Source organism: Procambarus clarkii, chromosome 93, assembly GCF_040958095.1.
Source record: "Procambarus clarkii isolate CNS0578487 chromosome 93, FALCON_Pclarkii_2.0, whole genome shotgun sequence".
NCBI classification, from domain to species: domain Eukaryota; kingdom Metazoa; phylum Arthropoda; class Malacostraca; order Decapoda; family Cambaridae; genus Procambarus; species Procambarus clarkii.
The window spans coordinates 3,228,757-3,253,063 of NC_091242.1; the positions used below are offsets into that span (position 1 = coordinate 3,228,757).

Here is a 24,307-nt window from a genome sequence, read left to right on the forward strand (position 1 = left end):
CGTAAATGGTAACATCACTTCATTTGACCTTTAAAAGGCACGACAGTTTCCAGTTTGGAACTATATGTTTCCTACCTACCAAACCTTAAATAAGTTACGCTGGTTTTGTTAGTCTGTTAATATATATATAATTTGCTTCCTGGATTATTATATTCGAGTTACAAAGGCATAAATTAATACCTCAATAACCTCCAAAATCTGAGAATTATAGGATAATCTATTCTATAATCCTTTCTTACTCTCGTCAGCTATATTAAAATACTAATATAATCGGCCCCACAGATAGAGTTGCCCATTATACGTGCAATATTATCCACCTCCGGGGAAGGATTTTAATTATAGGGAAACATTATCAAAGACTAACATACTAATTACAGATAATTACTGGCTGGTGACCACAGTAACGTTAAGGAATTTTCACAACAAACTAAATCCCTGTGAGAAAATGGTGGTACTGATATAGTTATCTTGAGGTTATCTTGAGATGATTTCGGGGCTTTAGTGTCCCCGCGGCCCGGTCCTCGACCAGGCCTCCACCCCCAGGAAGCAGTCCGTGACAGCTGACTAACACCCAGGTACCTATTTTACTGCTAGGTAACAGGGGCATAGGCTGAAAGAAACTATGCCCATTGTTTGTCGCCGGCGCCCGGGATTGAACCCGGGACCACAGGATCACAAATCCAGCGTGACTGATGTATTAAATATATATCCATTGTTTCCTGTTCTGTTTTATTGTTGATATATTTAATACTTAATATTCCTTGTTTGTCATACCCTTTTCATCCCTTTGTATACAGTCACATCACACAGTCACATCACTCTTGATGTGACTGTGTGTCACATCAAGTCTTCCTTTCAGAGTCACATCACTCTTCCTTTCCCTAAAGAAAGTATAGCAAGCTTTCTTATCTCTCATCATATGGAAGATTTCTTAATCCTAGGATTTATTTGCTTATCTTCCTGCGGATTCGTTCAAGTGGATTTACAGCTGCGGCTGGAGGATAAGATGAGTGGTTTCATTACGAGCCAGTAAAGTGGGCCTCGTTAAGGCAGTAAAGTGGTGTTCATTTAGCGAGGTCGGTTCATAGGGTAGTTTAGTCAACGATGGTGGTTGGGGGTTGGGTTAGGTAAGGCTGGTTACGAAGGTAAACCCAGTTGGGTAACGAGGGGGTTATACGTTGTGTGAAGTAGTTAAATAGGGTAAGGGGGGGGATAGGTCAAACACAGTATGGTTCATCATATGTGTAGTAGTACACCACCACACACCTGTACTGGTACACCACCACACACCTGTACTGGTACACCACCACCACACCTGTACTGGTACACCACCACCACACCTGTACTGGTACACCACCACCACATCTGTACTGGTACACCACCACCACACCTGTACTGGTACACCACCACCACACCTGTACTGGTACACCACCACCACACCTGTACTGGTACACCACCACCACACCTGTACTAATACACTATTCATTTTTCAACATGGCCATTTAAGTCTAAAAGCAATTAAAAACTTTTGAACTAATCATTTCAGACTGACGTCCATTTATTGGGAAATATGGAGGGTGGTGGGGGGGGGGAGGAGTGAGGGGAAGTAGGGGGAAGTGAGGGGAGAGGTGAGGGGAGAGGTGAGGGAAGGGGTGAGGGGAAGAGGGTGAGAGTGTAGTGATTGAGCCATTAGCTGATAAGAGAGGTTTTCCAATGATAACCAGAATGAAATCTCTTACCTGAAGCTTGATGAGGATAGTCACAGACTGCTGGAACACCTTGGTCTGGTACCTGGTGCGGTGGGTAGGGGGCAGCATGTACCTCACCTCGTGTCCTGGGAGTACAAGGAGGAGAAACACAGTTACAATCGAGGAGTCACAATAACGTGGCTGAAGTATGTTGACCAAACCACACACTAGAAGATGAAGGGACGACGACGACGTTTCGGTCCGTCCTGGACCATTCTCAAGTCGACTTGAGAATGGTCCAGGACGGACCGAAACGTCGTCGTCCCTTCAACTTCTAGTGTGTGGTCTGGTCAACAAAGAAACACAGTTAACCATGTGATTACGGTGTTGTGAAGGTCTTAGTGAACAGACGCCAATGGCGCTCAATTAATGATAGAGGAGATCCAGGGGGCTTATTTCACGGTGATGGAGCTTCCAGGGGCATGCTTAATGTCAGTAGGTTTCCAGGGAGAGGTCAGGTAATGAATGGGGGGTTCCAGAGAGCTCTACTTATGACAAAAATGCTTCCAGTGTCGTGAAGTAAAAATAAGGGTTTCCAGAGGGCTGATGTAATGACGAGAGGCTTCCAAGGGGTTCAAATAATGACTTAGAGGCGTTCAGTGGACCTCAGTAATGACACAGAGTGTGATGGAACCCTCACGCCTCCACAACACCACTTGACACACACACAAATGTAGATATGATAGAGCCCAATAGGCTCAGGAATCTGTACACCAGTTGATTGACGGTTGAGAGGCGGGACCAAAGAGCCAGAGCTCAACCCCCGCAAGCACAATTAGGTGAGTACACAAAGAGGAAACAGAACATTAACCAGGAGCTATGTCACAACCGCATCTCTACATAAAGATGCACACACACATACACACAACATACATATACATACACAAACACACATGAGCACCTATGCCTACACGAAGGTAAGGAATCTCTCATGTTGAGAGTAATACCCCCCAGGTTGCAATTATTTTGACCATGTCGTGGCGCGTAGTCGTCCTTAGCCTGCGTCTGGGAATACCTAGCGCTTAAGTTCGAGACCACATCACGGCTCCAGTGGATTTTCCTGTGATGTTGTTTCTCTGTGTATTGAGAGTAAATCCTAATACAGGAAGTTACAGGAAGCAAGTTTAAGGTGTGTATGGCGTCTGGGGGGAGGGGGGGGGGGCGTTACCCGGTTGTGTGTATGAAACTGGACACCAGAATTGCCTTTTAAACTGATTAGGTTTTATGTGAGTGCGTTTGCGTGCGTGCGTGCGTGCGTGGGTGTGCGTGTGTGTCTGCATGTACTCATGTGCCTATCAGCTACGTGAGGTTAGTTCCTTAATCTTTCCTAGGAACTCTTGCCTTTCAAGTCTGGCACTTGTCTGGTGGCGCACCATTCATTTATACTCAGCTGTGTTCTGTGTTTGACAATATACGGGCACTATACTTGCGCCTCATTTTTAAGCTTTGGTCTGACGTACGTGGTGTATAATGTCCTACACGACTCCTTGTTTAGCCATCCGAAGACAGAGGTTCTTCTCCTTGGTACCTTGAGTTCAGCCTCCTGACCCCAACACCAATCTTCACCGCATTGCATTTGCTGGAGTTAAACTCTAGTAGCCACTTCTTGGAATTTGTTCAAATCTTCCTGTAGCTTCTTACAGTTTTCTTGTGTTTGTTCTCAGAATGTCTGTGTCATCAACAGACAGTGATAGAGCCCAATCGTCTTGGAGGATCATATACATAAACCAGGAAGAGACTGGTTATAACCGGTAATGTTTTGTGCTTCTTTGACAGCTGCATATTCCAGAAAGTGTGTGACGTATGTGACATAGCACCCAGCACACCACAACAGTCCCGTGACTCAAGAGTGAGGCGGACCCACACGCACGGGCTGCCGGCGGGGCTGCTCGTATCAGGATATCGTAAGAGTTGAGTCTCATGTTTACGAGGTAGTAAATAGGAGAATATTGACCGCTAGCAACGCGGTCATTAACCCAGGTCCACAGTGTGTGTGTGCTACTAGTCGTGCTCGCGCCGGTTGAGCTCCAGCGATTGGACCCGCCTCTTGTCCCCTCGGTCGACTGGAATTAGCCCGTGTGCCTATCGTGTCTACTTCTGAATTAGCATATAGAGTAACCAATGACTATATCACTTCAATATCAATTCAAAGCCCTAAACATAAATATTAATTCCTAATATATTTTTCTCACCATTTGATATCATGTACGCTGTGATCATGTTTCCTCTGCCGCTTCTCTTAATTCACACTCATAAGTTACGGAGCCAATTTTGCGACAAAACTCTGGACATTCTCAGCCTTCTTTTTTTCATGTTTAACTAGGTTAGGGGTCCGTGCTGGTGCTGCATAATATATAACTGGTCGTACATACGTGATGCACCACGTCTTGACACAGCCTTCACTCATAACTCTCCAGGTTATCCTCACCAGCTTCTCATGCTTGTACAAGAGCCAGTTGGGCACGAGTGAACGGTAGGAACTTAACTGACGAGTGAAAGTTATTGAAGTAGCTAACACACAATGTGACCGGTACGGGAGGAGTGAACATTGGTGAACGCTGGTGAACGTTGCTGAACGTTGCTGAACGTTGGTGAACGTTGCTGAACGTTGCTGAACGCTGCTGAACGTTGGTGAACGCTGGTGAACGTTGGTGAACGCTGGTGAACGTTGGTGAACGCTGGTGAACGCTGCTGAACGCTGGTGAAGGTTGGTGAACGCTGGTAAAGGCTGGTAAAGGCGCAGTATGGAGCCAATGGCCCACAATTACGGGTCTTGTGGCGCTGGGTCCGTGACACGGAGCATTCCGTGACTCCGTGTACCCGCAGGAAGGTCACGCACCTTCTGGCAGTGTCCAGGCCACCTTCTGGGTCACCAGGTCGCAGGGGTGACCTTGGTGCTGGTGGTGGTGGTGGTGCTAGTAGTGGTGGTGAGTGGTGACGATGGTGGGGGAGGCTGGTGGTGATAGTGGCTCTCTCTCTCTCTCTCTCTCTCTCTCTCTCTCTCTCTCTCTCTCTCTCTCTCTCTCTCTCTCTCTCTCTCTCTCTCTCCTGGCGTACAGGGTATCGTAACCACTTCACTATTGATCGTGAATGTCTAAAATGCCTGTGACTGGTCTGGGTCACCAGTAAATGGCGGGAAACACCGGTGACTGGTCTAGAACACCGGTAGTTAAATGGTCTGGACCACTAATGACTGGTCTGGAAACGCGCATCTAAATAATACAATTTTACCGTTTAACATTTACCTTAAAAACGTGCCAGAGCGCACAAATAAATAAATTAAAAACAGTGGTTCATTTCCTGGCCTTCTTCCTCTTCACCAAATGGTCTCTCCTGTTCCATTTGCCTCTCAAAACTCACCAACTGAACACTACAAAGCCTCCTTTCCCTTTCCGCTTTAACAAATATGGACTCTCCCTTTTCCCCTCACTTTTTAAACTTCACCAAATGGACTCTTCCGTCCCTTCTAATAATTATCTCTAGCTATAACGAACAAAATCTATAATTTAGTGATTAACAATTCACATTGACCTAATTTATTTTCTTTATGGTATATAACAAAGTGTATCAGTCTCCCGGCGACGCAGTTGTCTATAACGAACAAATATTCGGACAATTTACAATTAATGGCATCAGATGATTTTATTTTCAGCTGCATTTTTCCTTTTAATTATTGGTGTTCCTGCTGAGAGAGAGAGAGAGAGAGAGAGAGAGAGAGAGAGAGAGAGAGAGAGAGAGAGAGTTCCCCCTCCCACCCCAGCATGAATAACTCCGGGCAACAAGGGACATTAACACGCAGGAAATGATACATGCCGCGTCCATTTGGGGCTGTCAGGCAGGCATACAATATGTAAGTTGAGCCCTTTATGCCCCCACATCCTCCTACAGCCAGTACATCAGCCCATGTTAACATTTAATTGTTTTTTATTGCTTTTTTCTCTCGAATTTTCCATCTTATGTACGTTTATTTTGTGTGTATTTACTATTTGTGTCTGCAGTATCAAACTATTAGCTCTTGGGCCCCGCCTTTCTAACCAATCTCTCTCCTCTATTACATATATTTATCTCTAACACACACACATCCCCAGGAAACAGCCCGTAGCAGACGTCTTACTCCCAGGTACCTATTTACTGCTAGGTGAATAGGTGCATCGGGGTGTAAGAAACTCTCCCCATTTGTTTCCTTGTGTGTGTGTGTGTGTGTGTGTACTCACCTAGTTGTGCTTGCGGGGGTTGAGCTTTGACTCTTTGGTCCCCCCCTAGGAACCAAAGTGTGTGTGTGTGTGTGTGTCGCACACGCGTGTGTGTGTGTGTCGCACACGCGTGTGCGTGTGAGCAAGTACAGCAATAGGAAGAACAGGGTTCACCAAAGCCTTTTGGCTGTTTAGTCAACCAGAACTTTTCTCTTTTAGAATGTAAGAAGAGCAGAGTTGGCTAATGTCCTGACACTAGTTGGTTGTTTACACGTCACGGAGAAGCAATTAGGGCTTGTAAATGGTGATTAATTGTCCTTAACCCTGGTCTTATGGGAGTTTGTGGTAATTAATCCGGAAGATAACTGTGTAAACACACACACACACACACACACACACACACACACACACACACACACACACACACACAATTAGGTAAGTACAATTAGGCAATTAGGTAAGCACACACACACACACATCATAGAGTCAATGCTCGATCCTGCAGACACAAATAGGTGAGTACAAATAGGTGAGTACACACACACACACACACACACACACACACACACACACACACACACACACACACACACATACAAGCAGGACCAAAGAGCCAAAGCTCAACCCCCGCAAGCACAATTAGGTGAGTACACACACACACACACACACACACCACTCAAAAGTCAGCATTATCTAAGATATAACCAATACAATAAATCAGTGTATATAATTAAGTCGATGGGTTACCAGCATGCATAATATAGAACAGAGAGTAACGCAAGCTACACTGTTGATTGGATCGCTGGGAAGACGCGAAACAAAGGTGCAACATGATTGAAAACGTGTGTGGTGTTAAGCACTGCTTCAGAAATAGCATTTGTGATGTTTGGATACAGTTAGCGAGTAGGATACTAGACACAGTCACGTTTGAAGCACAGAGGCCAGATTCACGAAGCAGTTACGCGAGTACTTACGAACGTGTACACCTTTCCTCAATCTTTGACGGCTTTGGTTACATTTATTAAACAGTTTACAAGCATGAAAACTTGCCAATCAACTGTTATTGTTGTTATAAACAGCCTCCTGGTGCTTCGGAGCTCATTAACTGTTTAATAATTGTAAACAAAGCCGCCAAAGATTGAGAAAAGATGTACAGGTTCATAAGTGCTTGCGTAACTGCTTCGTGAATCTGGCCCCAGGTTTGCAGCGTGCAAGAGAAAGAAGGATTAGGTACAAATAGAAATAGATAAGCATAATAGCATTAGCTATTAAGCTTTAATGTTTTCCAGTGTTTTTGCATGTTCTTAGGATATAAATATTGCAACGTTGTTTAACTTATCAATGACTGATATACTGGGAGCCAGCTGGGGCAGTATATATATATATATATATATATATATATATATATATATATATATATATATATATATATATATATATATATATATATATATATATATATATATATAATACGTTGATAGACGCCAAAAGCCTTAAGGAAATAAGAGAAAAGTGGAAGAAGGAAAGGAGATAATGAAGACGCAGAATAATACGAAGTAGAGGAGGAGGAGGAGGTAGGAATAATGCAATGAACGACGGTATAAAGTAGGAGGAGATAACATCACTGATAGAGTAAGCGGACCTCTTGCTAAGCTGGTCTGTAACACCACCTTCCACTCTACGTCACCTCTTAAACCACAGGCCTGTGTGGGGACACCGACCTCCACTCTATGGCTCCACACACACACACACACACACACACACACACACACACACACACACACACACACACACACACATAGGACAATGAAAACTCGAAAAGGGGCCAAAGATATACAACGAGACTGGCTCCTGTGCTGAAAGGTTTGAGTTACGAGGAAACACTGACTGGACCTCATCACACTGGAGAAGAGGAAAGGTGGCCTGGAAGACATAATTACGACATATAAGATTGTAGGAGAATTGACAAAGCAAACAATGCAACATTGTTCAAAGATAGGAACAGAAAACCGAGGTACCTAGATGGGAAGAAGGAGAATATGAAAAGTAGAGAAAGAAGATAAGATAGAGGAAAGCGACAAAGAACAGGAGACAAAACCTTTTAACTGTCTTTTCAAAAAAGTCTGAACCTTTATGGCTTCAATTATTGTAGAGAGGCTGAGGTATTGTTATGGTTGGTGAGGGAAAGAGGGAGAGACGACGGAGGGAGGGCAGGGAGGGAGAGAGAGAGGCGACGGAGGGAGGGCAGGGAGGGAGAGAGAGAGGCGACGGAGGGAGGGCAGGGAGGGAGAGAGAGAGGCGACGGAGGGAGGGCAGGGAGAGAGAGAGAGAGAGAGGAACATACAAACATACATGAAGCTCAGGTCAACACGTCCTTCTCTCCATGCCAATGATAACAACAACAAAGACCTTGACGGGACGAAGTGCCTTTGTCAGTCTCTGACATGACCGCGGGAAGGACCTTGACATGATCACGATAAGCGTTTTGACATGACAGACATCTGATATGTCTGTAAACAACTAAATGAGTACAAGTAGGTGAGTACAACTAGGTGAGTACACACACGGGCCTCGCGGGTGAATGTACAGCGCTCGGGGGTCGTAGTCCTAAGGGCCCGGGTTAGAGTCTCGGCCGCGGCAGAAAGAAATGGGGTAGAGTTTCTTTCACCCTGATAAGTCTGTTACCTACCAGTAAATAGGCACCTGGGAGTTAGACAGTTGTTACGGGCCGCTTCCTAGTGTGTGTGTGTGTGTGTGTATTAGAGAAATATATGTAATATACATAATAGAGAAAAAAATAGATTGGTCAGAAAGGCGGGGGTCCAAGAGCTAATAACTCGATTCTGCAGACACAAATAACAAACACACACACACGCACATACACACAAAACAAGGCACATAACTATCATCATCACATCCCAAAATGGTACAGACAATAGCAGATAGTGCCAAGACCAACCTCCACCATCCCCCACTCTAAACAACAGTCCCTGGTGTGGGAGCACCCAAGCTGCCGTCCTCACTCGGTAGTCAAACACGGATGGAAATTAACGTAGACTTATCACAACTTTATTTAAAAGTTTGTTGTAAAAAAATGGGTAGTGAGAGTGGGAAGGGGTGAGGGGAGAGTGGAAAGGGGTGAGGGGAGAGTGGAAAGGGGTGAGGGGAGAGTGGGAAGGGGTGAGGGGAGAGTGGGAAGGGGTGAGGGGAGAGTGGGAAGGGGTGAGGGGAGAGTGGGAAGGGGTGAGGGGAGAGTGGGAAGGGGTGAGGGGAGAGTGGGAAGGGGTGAGGGGAGAGTGGGAAGGGGTGAGGGGAGAGTGGGAAGGGGTGAGGGGAGAGTGGGAAGGGGTGAGGGGAGGGTGGGAGGTGAGAGGAGATAAGAGTGGGAAAGAGGGAAGCAGGGAAGAATGGGGGACGAAGTGTAGAAGAATAATAGATACATGAATTGTTGCAAATGTCAATAAAAGATTATAGACAATAGGAAGTACAATGAAATAAAAAAAAACATAACTGAAGAAGTAGAATGAAATAATAATAAAAATAATAAGAATAAACACAAATGAACATTAAAAAAAACAAAGAAAATAAAAACATCAATAAAAAGTAGACATTAAAATCAATATTAAATTTTAAAACAGCAAAGTACATAAGAAAAAAAAAAAGGTTAGAGAACGCCATAGAAAATGTGGCAAGGAGCTCCATAGAAAACTACGTGTCTTAAGGGAATACTAGTGCAATTTTTTGAGGACGAAGATTTGCATATAGATTAAATATCATGAATTTACACCCAAAGAAGTGCCAGCTGCTCCCGGTTGACAGATTCTCCGAGTGTTTTGGTAATTGAACGGCATAAAGGAATGTGAGGAGCGATAGAGGAACGTCTCACGAACGTGTGATCCACCCAACATGGAGGTCAAGAATGTGTGATCGTCTCAAGAACCTGTGAAAGTCTTAAGAATGTATGAACGTGGCAAGAATGTATGACTAACTCAATAATGTGTGAACGTCTTAGGAACGTTTGAATGTCCCAAGAACGTAAGTAGACCACAAGAATACACAGCAGCTCTAAGAACAAATGGGTGTCCGAAGAACGTGCGATGATCTTAAGAACATGTAAATATCCAAAGAACGTAATTACCCGAGAACGTATTAAGGCTTAAGGAACGACGGAATACCTACAGAACGTGTAAACGAATCGAGTGGGATCGCCCCATACATCTCAACATTTAGAGAACGTCCGAAGGTATATAAGACATTTCAACCAATACGAAACGGATAAATGTCCATAGAACGTATGAATAACATGTGTAGCCGTTCAGAAATAACATTAATGCGATCTGATCCCATAATTCTTATCTTAACGAGTAACATTGGACAGATACAATTGCTATCTCTTGAATTTTCGGTACTATTCAATTTTGATAATAATGTTTCTGTTATTCCTTCGAAAAAATTCTATATAATTCCTAAAACACGGAACTCTCCTTAGCCGTAGACTTAGAACACTGGAGAACAAAATAACACAAGAACAAAGAGATGAACAGATACACGAGCGTAGGAGATAATGGCTCTTGAAGATTGGGAAACGGGCAACTGACGATGGAGAAAGGTAAAGATGGAGGGAGGGAGAGAGGACGGAAGAGAGGGAGAGAGGGAGGGAGGGAGGGAGAGAGGGAGAGAGGGAGGGAGGGAGAGAGGGAGAAAACAAACAAAGTCAGCTAAGTAACTACGGTGCTCTGAGAGATAATGACATTTATAGTGAGTGAAAGAGAGACAACTGCCTGATCTCGTCCCACTAAACATGTGCCACAATACCAGCCAACACCTGCTGGAATACTCAGGTGTTCCCGCACTGACCCATAACACCCTTGCTACACCCTCCTGGTGTCGCCACACACCTCTCAGTGTACATTACCGTTCAGTATATTCACCTATAATGCCGTCATGATCATCGCTTACCTAGTGATGGGAGTCTTATATGACCAAACTTTAGTCATGACTTCAAATTCTTTATGTCAGTGAACACCAGTCATGGCGGGAGACACGACGACCTCCCTGATCCGCTCCACGACATGCCACCACCTCAGGAGACTTGCTGGTGCTCAGCGGCGGCCACAGGTCCTCTTGTGCACGACTACGGTGGGTGGTCGTGGTGCTGTGGACGACTACGGTGGGTGGTCGTGGTACTGTGCACGGCTACGGTAGGTGGTGATGGTACTGTGGACGACTACGGTGGGTGGTCGTGGTACTGTGGACGACTACGGTGGGTGGTGGTGGTACTGTGCACGGCTACGGTGGGTGGTGGTGGTACTGTGGACGACTACGGTGGGTGGTGGTGGTACTGTGGACGACTACGGTGGGTGGTGGTGGTACTGTACACGGCTACGGTGGGTGGTGGTGGTACTGTGGACGACTACGGTGGGAGGTGGTGGTACTGTGAGTTACTGCTGCACCTTCCCTCCCTCCCTTCACCCTCCGTCGCCTCCTTTACACCTTTCCTACTTCCTGTCAACCTCGCTTTACCCTATTAGGCAAATGAGTGAGCACACTGGAGAGAGAGAGAGAGAGAGAGAGAGAGAGAGAGAGAGAGAGAGAGAGAGAGAGAGAGAGAGAGAGAGAGAGAAAGAGAGAGAGAGAGAGAGAGCAATAGGGGGAGCGGAAGCGCTGTAGTACGGGAAGGTGTCACCTGTCTCTCATACAATTCAATATCGGAAGATCTGTAAGTTGTCCCTTTCCTCTCCCCCTCTTCCACCCCTCCCACACCTCCCTTCCCCTCTCGCCAACCAGTCCTCCTGTTTAGATAGTAGTTTTTGTAACTATGTGCAACACAGTACAAAGATTGACGTACTAAGCAATTAGATAGTAGAACTTTGTACTATGGTTCTCATCGTTACTATAAGTACTTCCAAAATAGGAAGATGGCTGCTCTTGCACTCCCCTTCCCTCTAGTGGGCTACATCCCGGGGCAGTGTGAGAGAGAGTTTATAGATATGAGAGAGAAAAATAGCTCGGGTCAGTAATGAAGACAACAGGCGGTTAGAAAGCCAGGGTCCAAGAGCTAACAGCTTGGGCTGCTGGCACAAATAACTGAAATCACACACACACAGCCCAGGAAGCACAACTAGGTGAGTACACACCCTCACGAAACCACTCAAACAACCCCCTCCCCCCCTCCTTGCCATTCACACTCAGTTACCAACACCAACAGACTTTTCAACCAGCCATAACCTAGAGACAAAGGGTAGGGTCCTGGCGGGGACGACGAGCAGTAGCCGCACAGTAAGTTCATTAGGCTGCTGCCTTCACGTGTCAGCCGGGGGGTGAGTCAGATACCTCGCTCATGCATAGTGATGTGATCCAGGCAGGGGGAGCAGGGCTGGTTGGAGGGCATGGACCACCAGAAAGGACTGATAGGGGGTGGAAGGGGGAGAGTGAAAGGGGTAGGTGGAAGGGGGAGGGGGGGACGGAAGGGTTTCAAAGCCCTGAATCTCGCGAGACATTTGAGAGCCTAGTCTCGGGGAACGCCAGCTAAATGATGTATTAAGATAAATGGAAACTTTCTCCGCTTCTCCAGACCTTCACCATGCAGCTGCCTCGTGTCAAACACTAGGCACAAACACCTTGACAATACCTTGACTGCTTGATAAGCGTTAATACACAGATAAATATCCATACATTGAAATATATATGTCCACATGGATACACAGCCACACATGTATACATGTCCACACATGGATACATGTCCACATATCTATCATATTGATACATGGTTACCATTTACAAATTTTCAGAGGAATTGACAGAGTGGACGAAGACAAACTATTTAGCACGGGTGGAATACAAACAAGGGGACACAGGTGGAAGCCTAGTACTCATATGAGCCACAGAGACATTAGAAAGAATTTTGTCAGTGTCAGAGTAATTTACATATGGAATGCATTAGGCAGTGATGTGGTGGAGGCAGACTCTATACACAGTTTCAAATGTAGATGTGATAGAGCCCAGTACGCTCAGGAACCTGTACACCAATTGATTGACAATTGAGAAGCGGGACCAAAAAGCCGAGGCTCATCCCCCGCAAGGACAACTAGATGAGTACACATGAATACATGTCCATACGTGGATACGTATTCACCCATTTATGCATGTCTACACATATATACATGTCCACACATAGATACATGTCCCCACATGCATACATACCCACACATGGATACATGTCCACACACGAATGTTCAATAGCATAGCCACCCTCTTTGTGAGAGGTATTGCTTCATTACATATTGTTACGCTTGCCGTCTCATCTGCTACGTTCCCTACTTCAAGCGTCACTTTCCCCACCTCCATGCACATACTAGACAGCACAAAGAACATTTCATCTGTTATGAGAAGGCTGTGAATACCGGCGTTTTCAAGAAATTCAAATTTTTAGTTTTGGGGGGCGGCGGCGAAGCCTAATGTCATAGGTTTGACGGTGTCAGGAGGATTTTGGCGCCGAGATGAAGACCCTGAAACCCGGGCGACAAGAACGAAGGTGATTGGTTGCAGCTGCTTCAGATGACCAATCACCAGGTAGCCCAAGGTGACGTCATCAGTGAGAGCTAGCTTTCTAGGTTCTGATTGGGGTAGAGGGCGACAGTATTCCCCGAGACGTCATGGAGGGCAGACATACCCAACCCGGCTCCGAGAGTTTAGTTGACATCGTCACGTTGTAAGGGAGGTCAGGACTATGTAGAGTGCCACGGACCTCGTGCCAACATCAGGGGTAGCCTGGGTTACCCAGAAGAGGGTATGCTGTTTACTGTGATGAGTTTAATTCATAGTGGCGGTTCTGTGGGGAGGAGCCACTGATAACCAGATACAAGTCTTTAGTGGTATTGTCGTGGCGAGAGCCACTTTGGGTCGCCGCGACGAAGGACGACAGCCTGGGGCAGTGCGACGAGGGACGACAGCCTGGGATAGGGCGACAAGGGACGACAGCCCTGGGGCAGGGCGACGAGGGACGACAGCCCTGGGGCATAGCGACGAGGGACGACAGCCTGGGATAGGGCGACGAGGGACGACAGCCCTGGGGCAGGGCGACGAGGGACGACAGCCCTGGGGCATAGCGACGAGGGACGACAGCCCTGGGGCAGGGCGACGAGGGACGACAGCGGCCGTGTTCCCGCCACCCAGACGACGCTTCACAGCAAGAAGGGCGCGGCCTGCAGTCAGCTGACCCGCGCCAACGACAAGCTTCGTTAAGGTAAACTTTTACCTTCATTAACTTTTCAGTTCTTGTTTTTCATTTATTCTGTGACACTCGAGAGGCGCTTGAAATTAAAGTAAGAATTAAGTTCTTGGGGCCGAAATGCAACCTAGTGAATATTGAGAAGATGGGAATTTAAATTCAAGTTTTAGAAGAGGCTACTAACGTAACTTGTAATCTTTTTTTGTTAATTATATTACTTTTGTATGAACTTTGTCCTTCTGGGTCCCTCGTTGCTCTGTTATTTATTGATTGATCCTGTAGAGGCTGTTGATACCTGGTTGATACCTGGTTGATGGGGTTCTGGGAGTTCTTCTACTCCCCAAGCCCGGCCCGAGGCCAGGCTCGACTTGTGAGAGTTTGGTCCACCAGGCTGTTGCTTGGAGCGGCCCGCAGGCCCACATACCCACCACAGCCCGGTTGGTCCGGCACTCCTTGGAGGAATAAATCTAGTTTCCTCTTGAAAATGTCCACTGTTGTTCCGGCAATATTTCTTATGCTTGCTGGGAGGACGTTGAACAACCGCGGACCTCTGATGTTTATACAGTGTTCTCTGATTGTGCCTATGGCACCTCTGCTCTTCATTGGTTCTATTCTACATTTTCTTCCATGTCGTTCACTCCAGTACGTTGTTATTTTACTGTGTAGATTTGGTACTTGACCCTCCAGTATCTTCCAGGTGTATATTATTTGATATCTCTCTCGTCTTCTTTCTAGTGAGTACATTATATAACACCATGTTATATAATATTACGCAACACTGGGAGAGAGAGGCTAGGCTTGAGCACAATTCTGTAGAGGATAAGAGATAGGGGATGTCGTTGTGGGATTATGACTGTCAATTGTAGACAGGCCAATTATCTAGAACATTTATGGGATCTGCGGTGACACTGCGTTGGCCCATGGCCAGAATAAGCCTATAAGAAATCAAAGGGTATCCTAGCCTCCCATATTTTTGCTTTTGAGGTTGCATTAGGTCCGACAAAGGTGAGTTGATTGAATTATGCTGTGTGCACTAGGTGTGTGAGCTCACTTACCCCGTATGAAGAACTGAAGACCGGGTGAGAGTAAAGCCCGTTCTCCCAAACGTTCTCAACGTTACAACTGTTGTACTAAATTGCCCGAACCTAACCTACCCGAGGACCTACGTAGAGAAAACGACACATCGGCATTTTCGCGAGCCGCTATCATTTTTAGTGCATCAATTTTTGGCCTTGGGAAAATTATACGTCAAAATGCGATGTACTATTCAGAGAACGAGAGTGAATTAGCTGGTTGGATATCCGTCGGCTGCGCTCTGCACTCTCTCCCACCACCAGCTGGGGGACAGGTACTCCGGGGACATGTCCCCCAGGCATGGTAATCAGGGGGAACGTGTAATAATATACAATTTAAACCACCATCTCTGTGTTCTCGTATAAGTTTGCGAGTATTTCAAGGTAAGTGTTAGTTAATTATTGTATTATCCTGGGACACCATGATCACGAGTCCAGCATCTCTGGCGCACAAGAAAGGTTTTGGCGTTATCTCTAATACTTTCACCGCGAAACACTTTTGAAAAGCCAGAGTATGACACGTGCCCAGCGACAGCAGGACACCCCGTGCATGACAGCCGTGCCCAGCGACAGCAGGACACCCCGTGCATGACAGCCGTGCCCAGCGACAGCAGGACACCCCGTGCATGACAGCCGTGCCCAGCGACAGCAGGACACCCCGTGCATGACAGCCGTGCCCAGCGACAGCAGGACGCCCCGTGCATGACAGCCGTGCCCAGCGACAGCAGGACACCCCGTGCATGACAGCCGTGCCCAGCGACAGCAGGACACCCCGTGCATGACAGTAGTAGGGAAGGCGCCTCACAGGGGAATTTTTTTTTCTGGGAGAAAATTCCCCTGTGCGCCCCAAGGGTTTCAGGTGAATTTAGAAATTCCCCTGTGCGCCCCAAGGGTTTCAGGTAAATTTAGAAATTCATGTTTGTGAGCCAGGGTTTTTTTCAGGCGAATTTGGACAGTCACAGATTTTTGAAGTAAGGATTTCTTATGAGAAAAATAATTTCCGAGACATAGAAGTTTGTTAAGGTTTCTTATGAGAAAAATAATTTCCAAGACATAGAAGTTTGTTAAGGCCTTATGGGACAAATTCAAGTAACGTATGTAGCTCTTTAGGGCTTCCAGGAGAACTCTACGGACATGTTTTACATGTTTTCAACTTACAAAATCGTCTATGTAAGCCTTAGTTATTCATATAAATTTAGAAAATCACCTGTGTAAGTCATGGTTTTCAGGGTTTCGTACATCACACCCCCCTCCCTCTCCCCCTTACCTCGCAATCTGTCGCATCACCTTTATTTACTTTGCGCCCAGCCAGTCAGTCGGCTCTTAATCTTATCTTATCTTATCCGTAATATCTGGACCGTCCCTCCTCTCTCTCTCTCTCCTTTCATTCAGTTCAACTATTTTCCAACATCGTATGTTTGCTCCTTTTCATTAAGCAAGTCAGTATGTTTGCTCCTTTTCATTAAGCAAGTCAGTTTTACACAAATAAATCATGTTAGTAAGCAAGTTCTAGCTCACGTTCCCCACCTTAGTCCCCTGTCGTATAAAGAATACTATCATTCCAATCCCTCTAAAATTTAAAAATAATCATATTTCAAATGTAGTTCAATACAGTAATTAGTTACCAAGCTCCAGCTCTTGTCCTCCACCTTAGCTCTCTCTCGTATCTTCGTTAGTATCAGTCCAATTTCCCTGAAATTTCTACCCTCTGTATTTCAGACATAGTTTAGTAAATGCAAACAATTATCAAACTCTAGCTCTTGTCCCCAGCTTAGTTCATTTGTACAAAATCATTAGTAACAGTCCAAATTCCCTGAGATTTTTAGCCTCTGTATTTCAGACACCGTAAATAAGATCAAAACAGTTACCAAGCTCCAGCTCTTGTCCTCCGCCTTAGCTCTCTCTCGTATCTTCGTTAGTAACAGATCAATTCCCCTGAAATTTCTACCCTCTGTATTTCAGACACCGTAAATAAAATCAAGTCAGTTATCGAGCTCCAGCTCTCGTCCCCGCCTTAATTCTCTTTCGTATCTTTGTAAATAACCCATCAATTTCCCTAAAATTAAAAGCAGACATACTTCAAAGTTAGTAAATAAGATCAAGTCAGTTACTGAGCTCCAGCTCTCGTCCCCCACCCTCTTCCACCCTCGAGTCTTTGTAAATAAACCATCAATTTCCCTTAAATTTTTACCCTCTGTATTTCAGACACCGTAAATAAAATCAAGTCAGTTATCGAGCTCCAGCTCTCGTCCCCGCCTTAATTCTCTTTCGTATCTTTGTAAATAACCCATCAATTTCCCTGAAATTTTTACCCTCTGTATTTCAGACATAGTAAATATGATGAAAACAATTATAAAACTCTAGCTCTTGTCCTCTGTCCAAGTTCACTCCTGTAAATTCATTACTATCAATCCAAATCCCCCTGAGATTTAAACACCCAACTACATTTTCAGACATAGTAAATAAAAACCAGTTCAGTTATCAAGTTACAACTCTTGTGCCCCAGCTTAGTTCATTTGTGCAAGTTCTTTATTTTCCAACTAAATCACCTGAGATTTAAGATCACCTTATTTTCTAACGTAGTAAAATTAATCTGGACATTAGCAAAGCTCCATTTCCTCAGCCATAGATCATCAGACATAAATATATTCAATCAAGTCCGTCTCCAACCTATCTGTTTATCAGAGTAATTACTTTACCCTTTCCCTCCCTTACCTTCTCATCCCCAACGTATCAAAACCTTCAATAATCATACTGTATTTGCATATTTTCTCTATATTCACTGTGTTCTTCGTATTCTCATCCGTGTTCACTCCATGTTCTTCAAATGTTCACAGTCCCATTCAGTTCATATTTTCACAAGTATCTCCATTTTTTATGTAATCTTTCTCTTTGTCTCAATATGTTCTCTACAAATTCTAGTCATATTTTCTATGTTCATCACATGTTCTCTTTACAACTTTTATACTCAATATTCATGCTAACTTCCATATTTTGTGTTCTTTGTCAATATTCATGTTCCTCTACAAGTTCATGTTCCGCACAAGATCACTTCGTTTTTTCACCTTCACTTACATGTTTTCTACATTCTTTGTCATATTCTCCATGTTCTTCACAAGTCCATTGTTCATTCTTTGTAATCCCTATTCTCCTTATCATGTTTTCATGTTCTCTGTAAGTTCATATTCCCAGCATGTTCACTATATTCATCAACTTTTCTTACATATGTTCTTTGCCATGTTCCCCATATGTTCTCTGGGTTTTTCCCCTTACATGTTATTTAACGTTCCTTAACTAAAAAAATCTTTCGCCAATCAACTAAAACATAGTCACTTTCGTCATTTCTCAACTAAACTTATTATCCAATAAACCAAAAAATTGTCAAAGGAATCTTTCCAACACTGTTCATAACTAAACTTATTCCCTAATCATCGGAAAATAACCGTGTTCTTCATGTTTCATTGTCATTTCTTATCTAAAAAATTATCCGCCAATCATCAGAAAAGTCATGTTCATCATGTTTTGGCTTTTGCTCAACTAAAAGTATTCATCGGTCAACTAAAAATAGTTACTTCATCATGTTTCCTTGTCATTTCTTAACTGAAATATCACTTCTCTCATCTGAAAATAGTCAGGATTAACCTCATTCAACACCGTTCTTAACTAAAACAGCCTTTCGCTTAGCTAAAAATTGTCAAAGGAATCTTTTCAGCACTGTTCATAACTAACTTTATCCATCGTCAAGTAAGAAAATATAGTCAAAGATATCTATCATCGTCGTTCTTAACTGACATTTATACTTTGTGGAGCACTAAAATAGTCAAATGTAACTTTTTCAACACTTTCGTAACTAAAATTATATGTCGCTAAGTAAGAAAAATAGTCAAAGGTGCTCTTCTTTACACCAAAGTTACTCTTCGAGAAATCAAAGACTCTCTTCAATACATCAAGGACTTACTCAAAGACACCAAAGTTACACTCTAAGACATCCTTCGAGACATCAAAGACTTCAATGGGACTCTTCCATTCATCAAAGACATTCTCTAAGCCCTCAAAGTTATTCTCAGCACAATCAAAAGTTATTCCAAGACAACAAAAGTCATTCTCAGAGCTATCAAAATTATTCTCGGAGTCATCAAAAGGTATTCTCTAACTCACTTTTGGTCATTAAAGTTAAGTTCTATGTTATAAAAGTTTGTCTCAGAGACATCTAAAGTTAATCTTAGAGTTATCAAATGTAATCTCTAACTCTCTTTTGTTCATCAAAGTTGATCTCAGAGTTAACAAAGGTAATCTCTAACTCACTCTCGTTCATCAAAGTTATTCAAAGAGCTAACAAAAGTTATTCTCAGAGTCACCTTCGTTCTTCAGAGATACTTTCCAAAACATCTTTATTCATCAAAGTTATTCTCAGAGGCATAAAAGTCATTCTCAGAGCTATCAAACTTGTTCTCAAAGTCATCAAACTTATTCACAGAGTCATCAAAGTTAATCTAAGACATCATTTTTCATCAAAGATATTCTCTCTAAACCATCAATGTTCTTCTCTAAGACATAAAAGTTATTCTCAGACTCACCTTCGTTCGTCAGAGAAACTTTCAAAACATCTTTGTTCATCAAACTTGTTTTCAAAGTCATCAAAAGTTAATCTAAGACATCTTCTTTCATCAAAGTTATTTTCAGAGACATCTAAAGTTATTCTCAGAGCTATCAAACTTGTTCTCAGAGTCATCAAATGTTATTCTCGAAGTCATCAAAGTTATTTTCAGAGACATCTAAAGTTAATTTCTATGTTATAAAGTTATTCTCAGAGACATCTAAAGTTAATCTTGGTCATCAAAGTTGTTCTCTAAACATTAATGTTGTTCTCCAAGACATCAAAGATGTTCTCTAAATCATAAAAGTTATTCCCAGAGCTATCAAAGTTATTCTCAAAGTCATCAAACTTATTCACAGAGTCATCAAAGTTAATCTAAGACATCATTTTTCATCAAAGATATTCTCTCTAAACCATCAATGTTCTTCTCTAAGACATAAAAGTTATTCTCAGACTCACCTTCGTTCGTCAGAGAAACTTTCAAAACATCTTTGTTCATCAAACTTGTTTTCAAAGTCATCAAAAGTTAATCTAAGACATCTTCTTTCATCAAAGTTATTTTCAGAGACATCTAAAGTTATTCTCAGAGCTATCAAACTTGTTCTCAGAGTCATCAAATGTTATTCTCGAAGTCATCAAAGTTATTTTCAGAGACATCTAAAGTTAATTTCTATGTTATAAAGTTATTCTCAGAGACATCTAAAGTTAATCTTGGTCATCAAAGTTGTTCTCTAAACATCAATGTTGTTCTCCAAGACATCAAAGATGTTCTCAAAATCATAAAAGTTATTCCCAGAGCTATCAAAGTTAATCTCAGAGTTATCCAAAGATATTCTCATGTCCACAAAAGTTATTCCAAGAGACGTCAAAGTTGTTTCAAAGACTTCAAAGTTAATCTCAGAGTTATCCAAAGACATTCTCAGAGACATCTAAAGTTATTCTCTAAGACATCAAAGTTGTTCTAAGAGTTATCAAAAGTTATTCTCAGTCATGATATGTTATTCTCTAACTCACTTCCATTCATCAAAGACATTCTCTAAGTCCTGAAAGTTATTCTCTAAGACAACAAAGTCTTTCTCAGAGCTACCAAAGATGTTCTCTATATCATAAAAGTTAATCTTAACTCACCTTCGTTCATTAGAGAAACTTTCCAATCCATATTCGTTGACCAGAGTTATTCTCAGAGTCATCAAAGCGATCTCTAATTCATCTTCGTTCTCCAAAGTTGTTCTCTAAGACACCTTCATTCATCAAAGAAACTCTCCTTCTTCCATCATGTTATTCTTTAAGACATCTTCAGTCATAAAATTTTCTCTCCAAAATGTAACTAGTTCAGCTTTTCATACCAAACCTGCATTTCTGTTAAAACATATTTTCTTAGTTGCTTTACCCTAAAACTGTTCTCTGAACTACACTGTTCAAACCTACGTAACCTATCCTCTCCACCCAATGTTACTTAGTTAACGTAACGTTCCTAAACCTAGCTTTACCTATCCTAACATACCTTACCTTACCTGCCCTATCTTACCTAACTTTACCTATCCTAACATAACTTACCTTACCTTCCCTATCTTACCTAACTTTACCTATGTTACCTTACCTTACCTACCTTTCCTAACTTTACCTATCTTACCTAACTTACCTACATTACCTAACTTAACTTAACCTGCTTTACCTATCTTTCCTAACTTAACCTGCATAACCTAACTTTACCTATCCTAACCTAACTTACCTTACCTTACCTATCTTACCTAACTTATCCTGCTTAACCTATCTTACCTATCTTACCTAACTTTACCTATCTTACCTAACTTAACTTTCATAACCTAACTTTACCTATCCTAACATAACTTACCTTACCTTCCCTATCTTACCTAACTTTACCTATCCTATCCTAACCTAACTTGTCTTACCTAACTTAATCTTACTTTCCCAAACTGATGTATCCTAACTTATCTAGTCCAACCAGACATGCTCTAACTTACATAAGTATTCCTTCTCGTCTTTTGTGTTTCGTCAATCATTGTCTCATATTCATTTACTCATTTCATTAGTTAATTTCTCAAATGGTCACTTATGCATTTCAAGTTCTATTTGTTAGAGATTCGATATTTAAGCATTTCAAAGGATTTTTGTTATATATGGGAACTTACTCATTTCAAGGCATAATTTCTCAAATGGACGTTTTTGCATTTCAAGTGTTATTTGTTTAAGATTGGGTATTTAATCATTTCAAAGGTTTTTCTTATATATGGGAACTTACTCGTTTCAAGGGCCAATTTCTCAAATGGTCATTTTTGCAGATCAAGGGTTATTTGTTAAAGTTCATCAAGTTGCTCATAAGTTGTATTTAGTAGGTTCTATCTTATGTTCTTATTCCCCAACCCCTTAACCTAACCTCTTGTAATCTTAGTGTATTTAGTAGGTTCTATCTTATGTTCTTATTCCCCAACCCTTTAACCTAACCTTTCAGATGTAGTTTGTTGAATATATTATCCTTTTCCTAACCTTTCAGATGTAGTTTTGTTTCTCCTTTTTGTATATTTTTTACCCAAACCCACCATCCCACTTAACCTTCTTTCCTTCTTTACTTTGTTTTCACATATAAGTTCATTCTTTATCATAGTAATAATAAAATTACAATAGTAAAGAATCAGATCTACTAAGACTTGAAATTGAGAAACAAGAGCTCAAGGGATTGAGAGCATGAAAGAAGAGCAAGGAGTAAGAGAGAGGGGGCGGAAGAAAATGGGACCAAAGAAGAGAGAATGAGAGAGAGTGTGGGCATGGGAGCACTAAGACTTGAATTGAGAAAAAGAAAAACTAAGTGAATGAGAATGAGGGTGTGAGAATGGGAGCAATAAGACTTGAATTGAGAAAAAGAAAAACTAAGTGAATGAGAATGAGGGTGTGAGAATGGGAGCAATAAGACTTGAATTTGAGAAACAAGAGAGCATTTGAGCAAATGAGGGAGAGAGAGGGGAGGAAGAGAGAGAATAAGGGAGAGAGATAGAAAAGGAGGGTTAGAAGGAGTAGGAGAATCAAAGTAAAGAAGGAAAGATGGTTTGGGTAAAAATATACAAAAAGGATAATATATTCAACAAACTACATCTGAAAGGTTAGGAAAAGGATAATATATTCAACAAACTACATCTGAAAGGATAGGTTAAAGGGTTGGGGAATAAGAACATAAGATAGAACCTACTAAATACACTAAGATTACAAGAGGTTAGGTTAAGGGGTTGGGGAATAAGAACATATGATAACAAACATAATAAATACAACTTATGAGCAACTTGATGAACTTTAACAAATAACCCTTGATCTGCAAAAATGACCATTTGAGAAATTAGCCCTTGAAACGAGTAAGTTCCCATATATAACAAAATCCTTTGAAATGGTTAAATACCCAATCTTAAACAAATAACACTTGAAATGCAAAAATGACCATTTGAGAAATTAGCCCTTGAAACGAGTAAGTTCCCATATATAACAAAATCCTTTGAAATGGTTAAATACCCAATCTTAAACAAATAACACTTGAAATGCAAAAACGTCCATTTGAGAAATTATAATTCTTTGAAATGCTTAAATATCCAATCTCTAACAAATAGCACTTGAAATGCATAAGTGACCATTTGAGAAATTAACCCTTGAAATGAGTAAATGAATATGAGACAATGATTGACGAAACACAAAAGACGAGAAGGAATACTTATGTAAGTTAGAGCATGTCTGGTTGGACTAGATAAGTTAGGATACATCAGTTTGGGAAAGTAAGATTAAGTTAGGTAAGACAAGTTAGGTTAGGATAGGATAGGTAAAGTTAGGTAAGATAGGGAAGGTAAGGTAAGTTATGTTAGGATAGGTAAAGTTAGGTTATGAAAGTTAAGTTAGGTAAGATAGGTAAAGTTAGGTAAGATAGGTAAGATAGGTTAAGCAGGATAAGTTAGGTAAGATAGGTAAGGTAAGGTAAGTTAGGTTAGGATAGGTAAAGTTAGGTTATGCAGGTTAAGTTAGGAAAGATAGGTAAAGCAGGTTAAGTTAAGTTAGGTAATGTAGGTAAGTTAGGTAAGATAGGTAAAGTTAGGAAAGGTAGGTAAGGTAAGGTAACATAGGTAAAGTTAGGTAAGATAGGGAAGGTAAGGTAAGTTATGTTAGGATAGGTAAAGTTAGGTAAGATAGGGCAGGTAAGGTAAGGTATGTTAGGATAGGTAAAGCTAGGTTTAGGAACGTTACGTTAACTAAGTAACATTGGGTGGAGAGGATAGGTTACGTAGGTTTGAACAGTGTAGTTCAGAGAACAGTTTTAGGGTAAAGCAACTAAGAAAATATGTTTTAACAGAAATGCAGGTTTGGTATGAAAAGCTGAACTAGTTACATTTTGGAGAGAAAATTTTATGACTGAAGATGTCTTAAAGAATAACATGATGGAAGAAGGAGAGTTTCTTTGATGAATGAAGGTG

The 24,307-nt window shown here is 42.2% G+C and overlaps 2 protein-coding genes across 3 annotated transcripts in view; one reads left to right on the forward strand and one right to left on the reverse strand.

Moving 5' to 3' along the window:
- LOC123746843 (uncharacterized) overlaps nt 1–24,307 on the reverse strand; it is a 140,788-nt gene that overhangs the window by 38,829 nt on the left and 77,652 nt on the right. For both annotated transcript variants that reach the window (XM_069319416.1, XM_069319415.1), the window contains exon 2: nt 1,740–1,834. In XM_069319416.1, coding sequence (XP_069175517.1) covers nt 1,740–1,834 — 95 coding nt within the window. The remainder of the gene's footprint in view (nt 1–1,739; nt 1,835–24,307) is intronic.
- The window catches only part of LOC123746845 (modulator of smoothened protein), a 146,770-nt gene continuing 136,082 nt past the window's right edge, over nt 13,620–24,307 (forward strand). The window contains exon 1 of the mRNA XM_045728642.2: nt 13,620–14,186. The gene's annotated coding sequence lies outside the window, so the exon portion shown is untranslated. The remainder of the gene's footprint in view (nt 14,187–24,307) is intronic.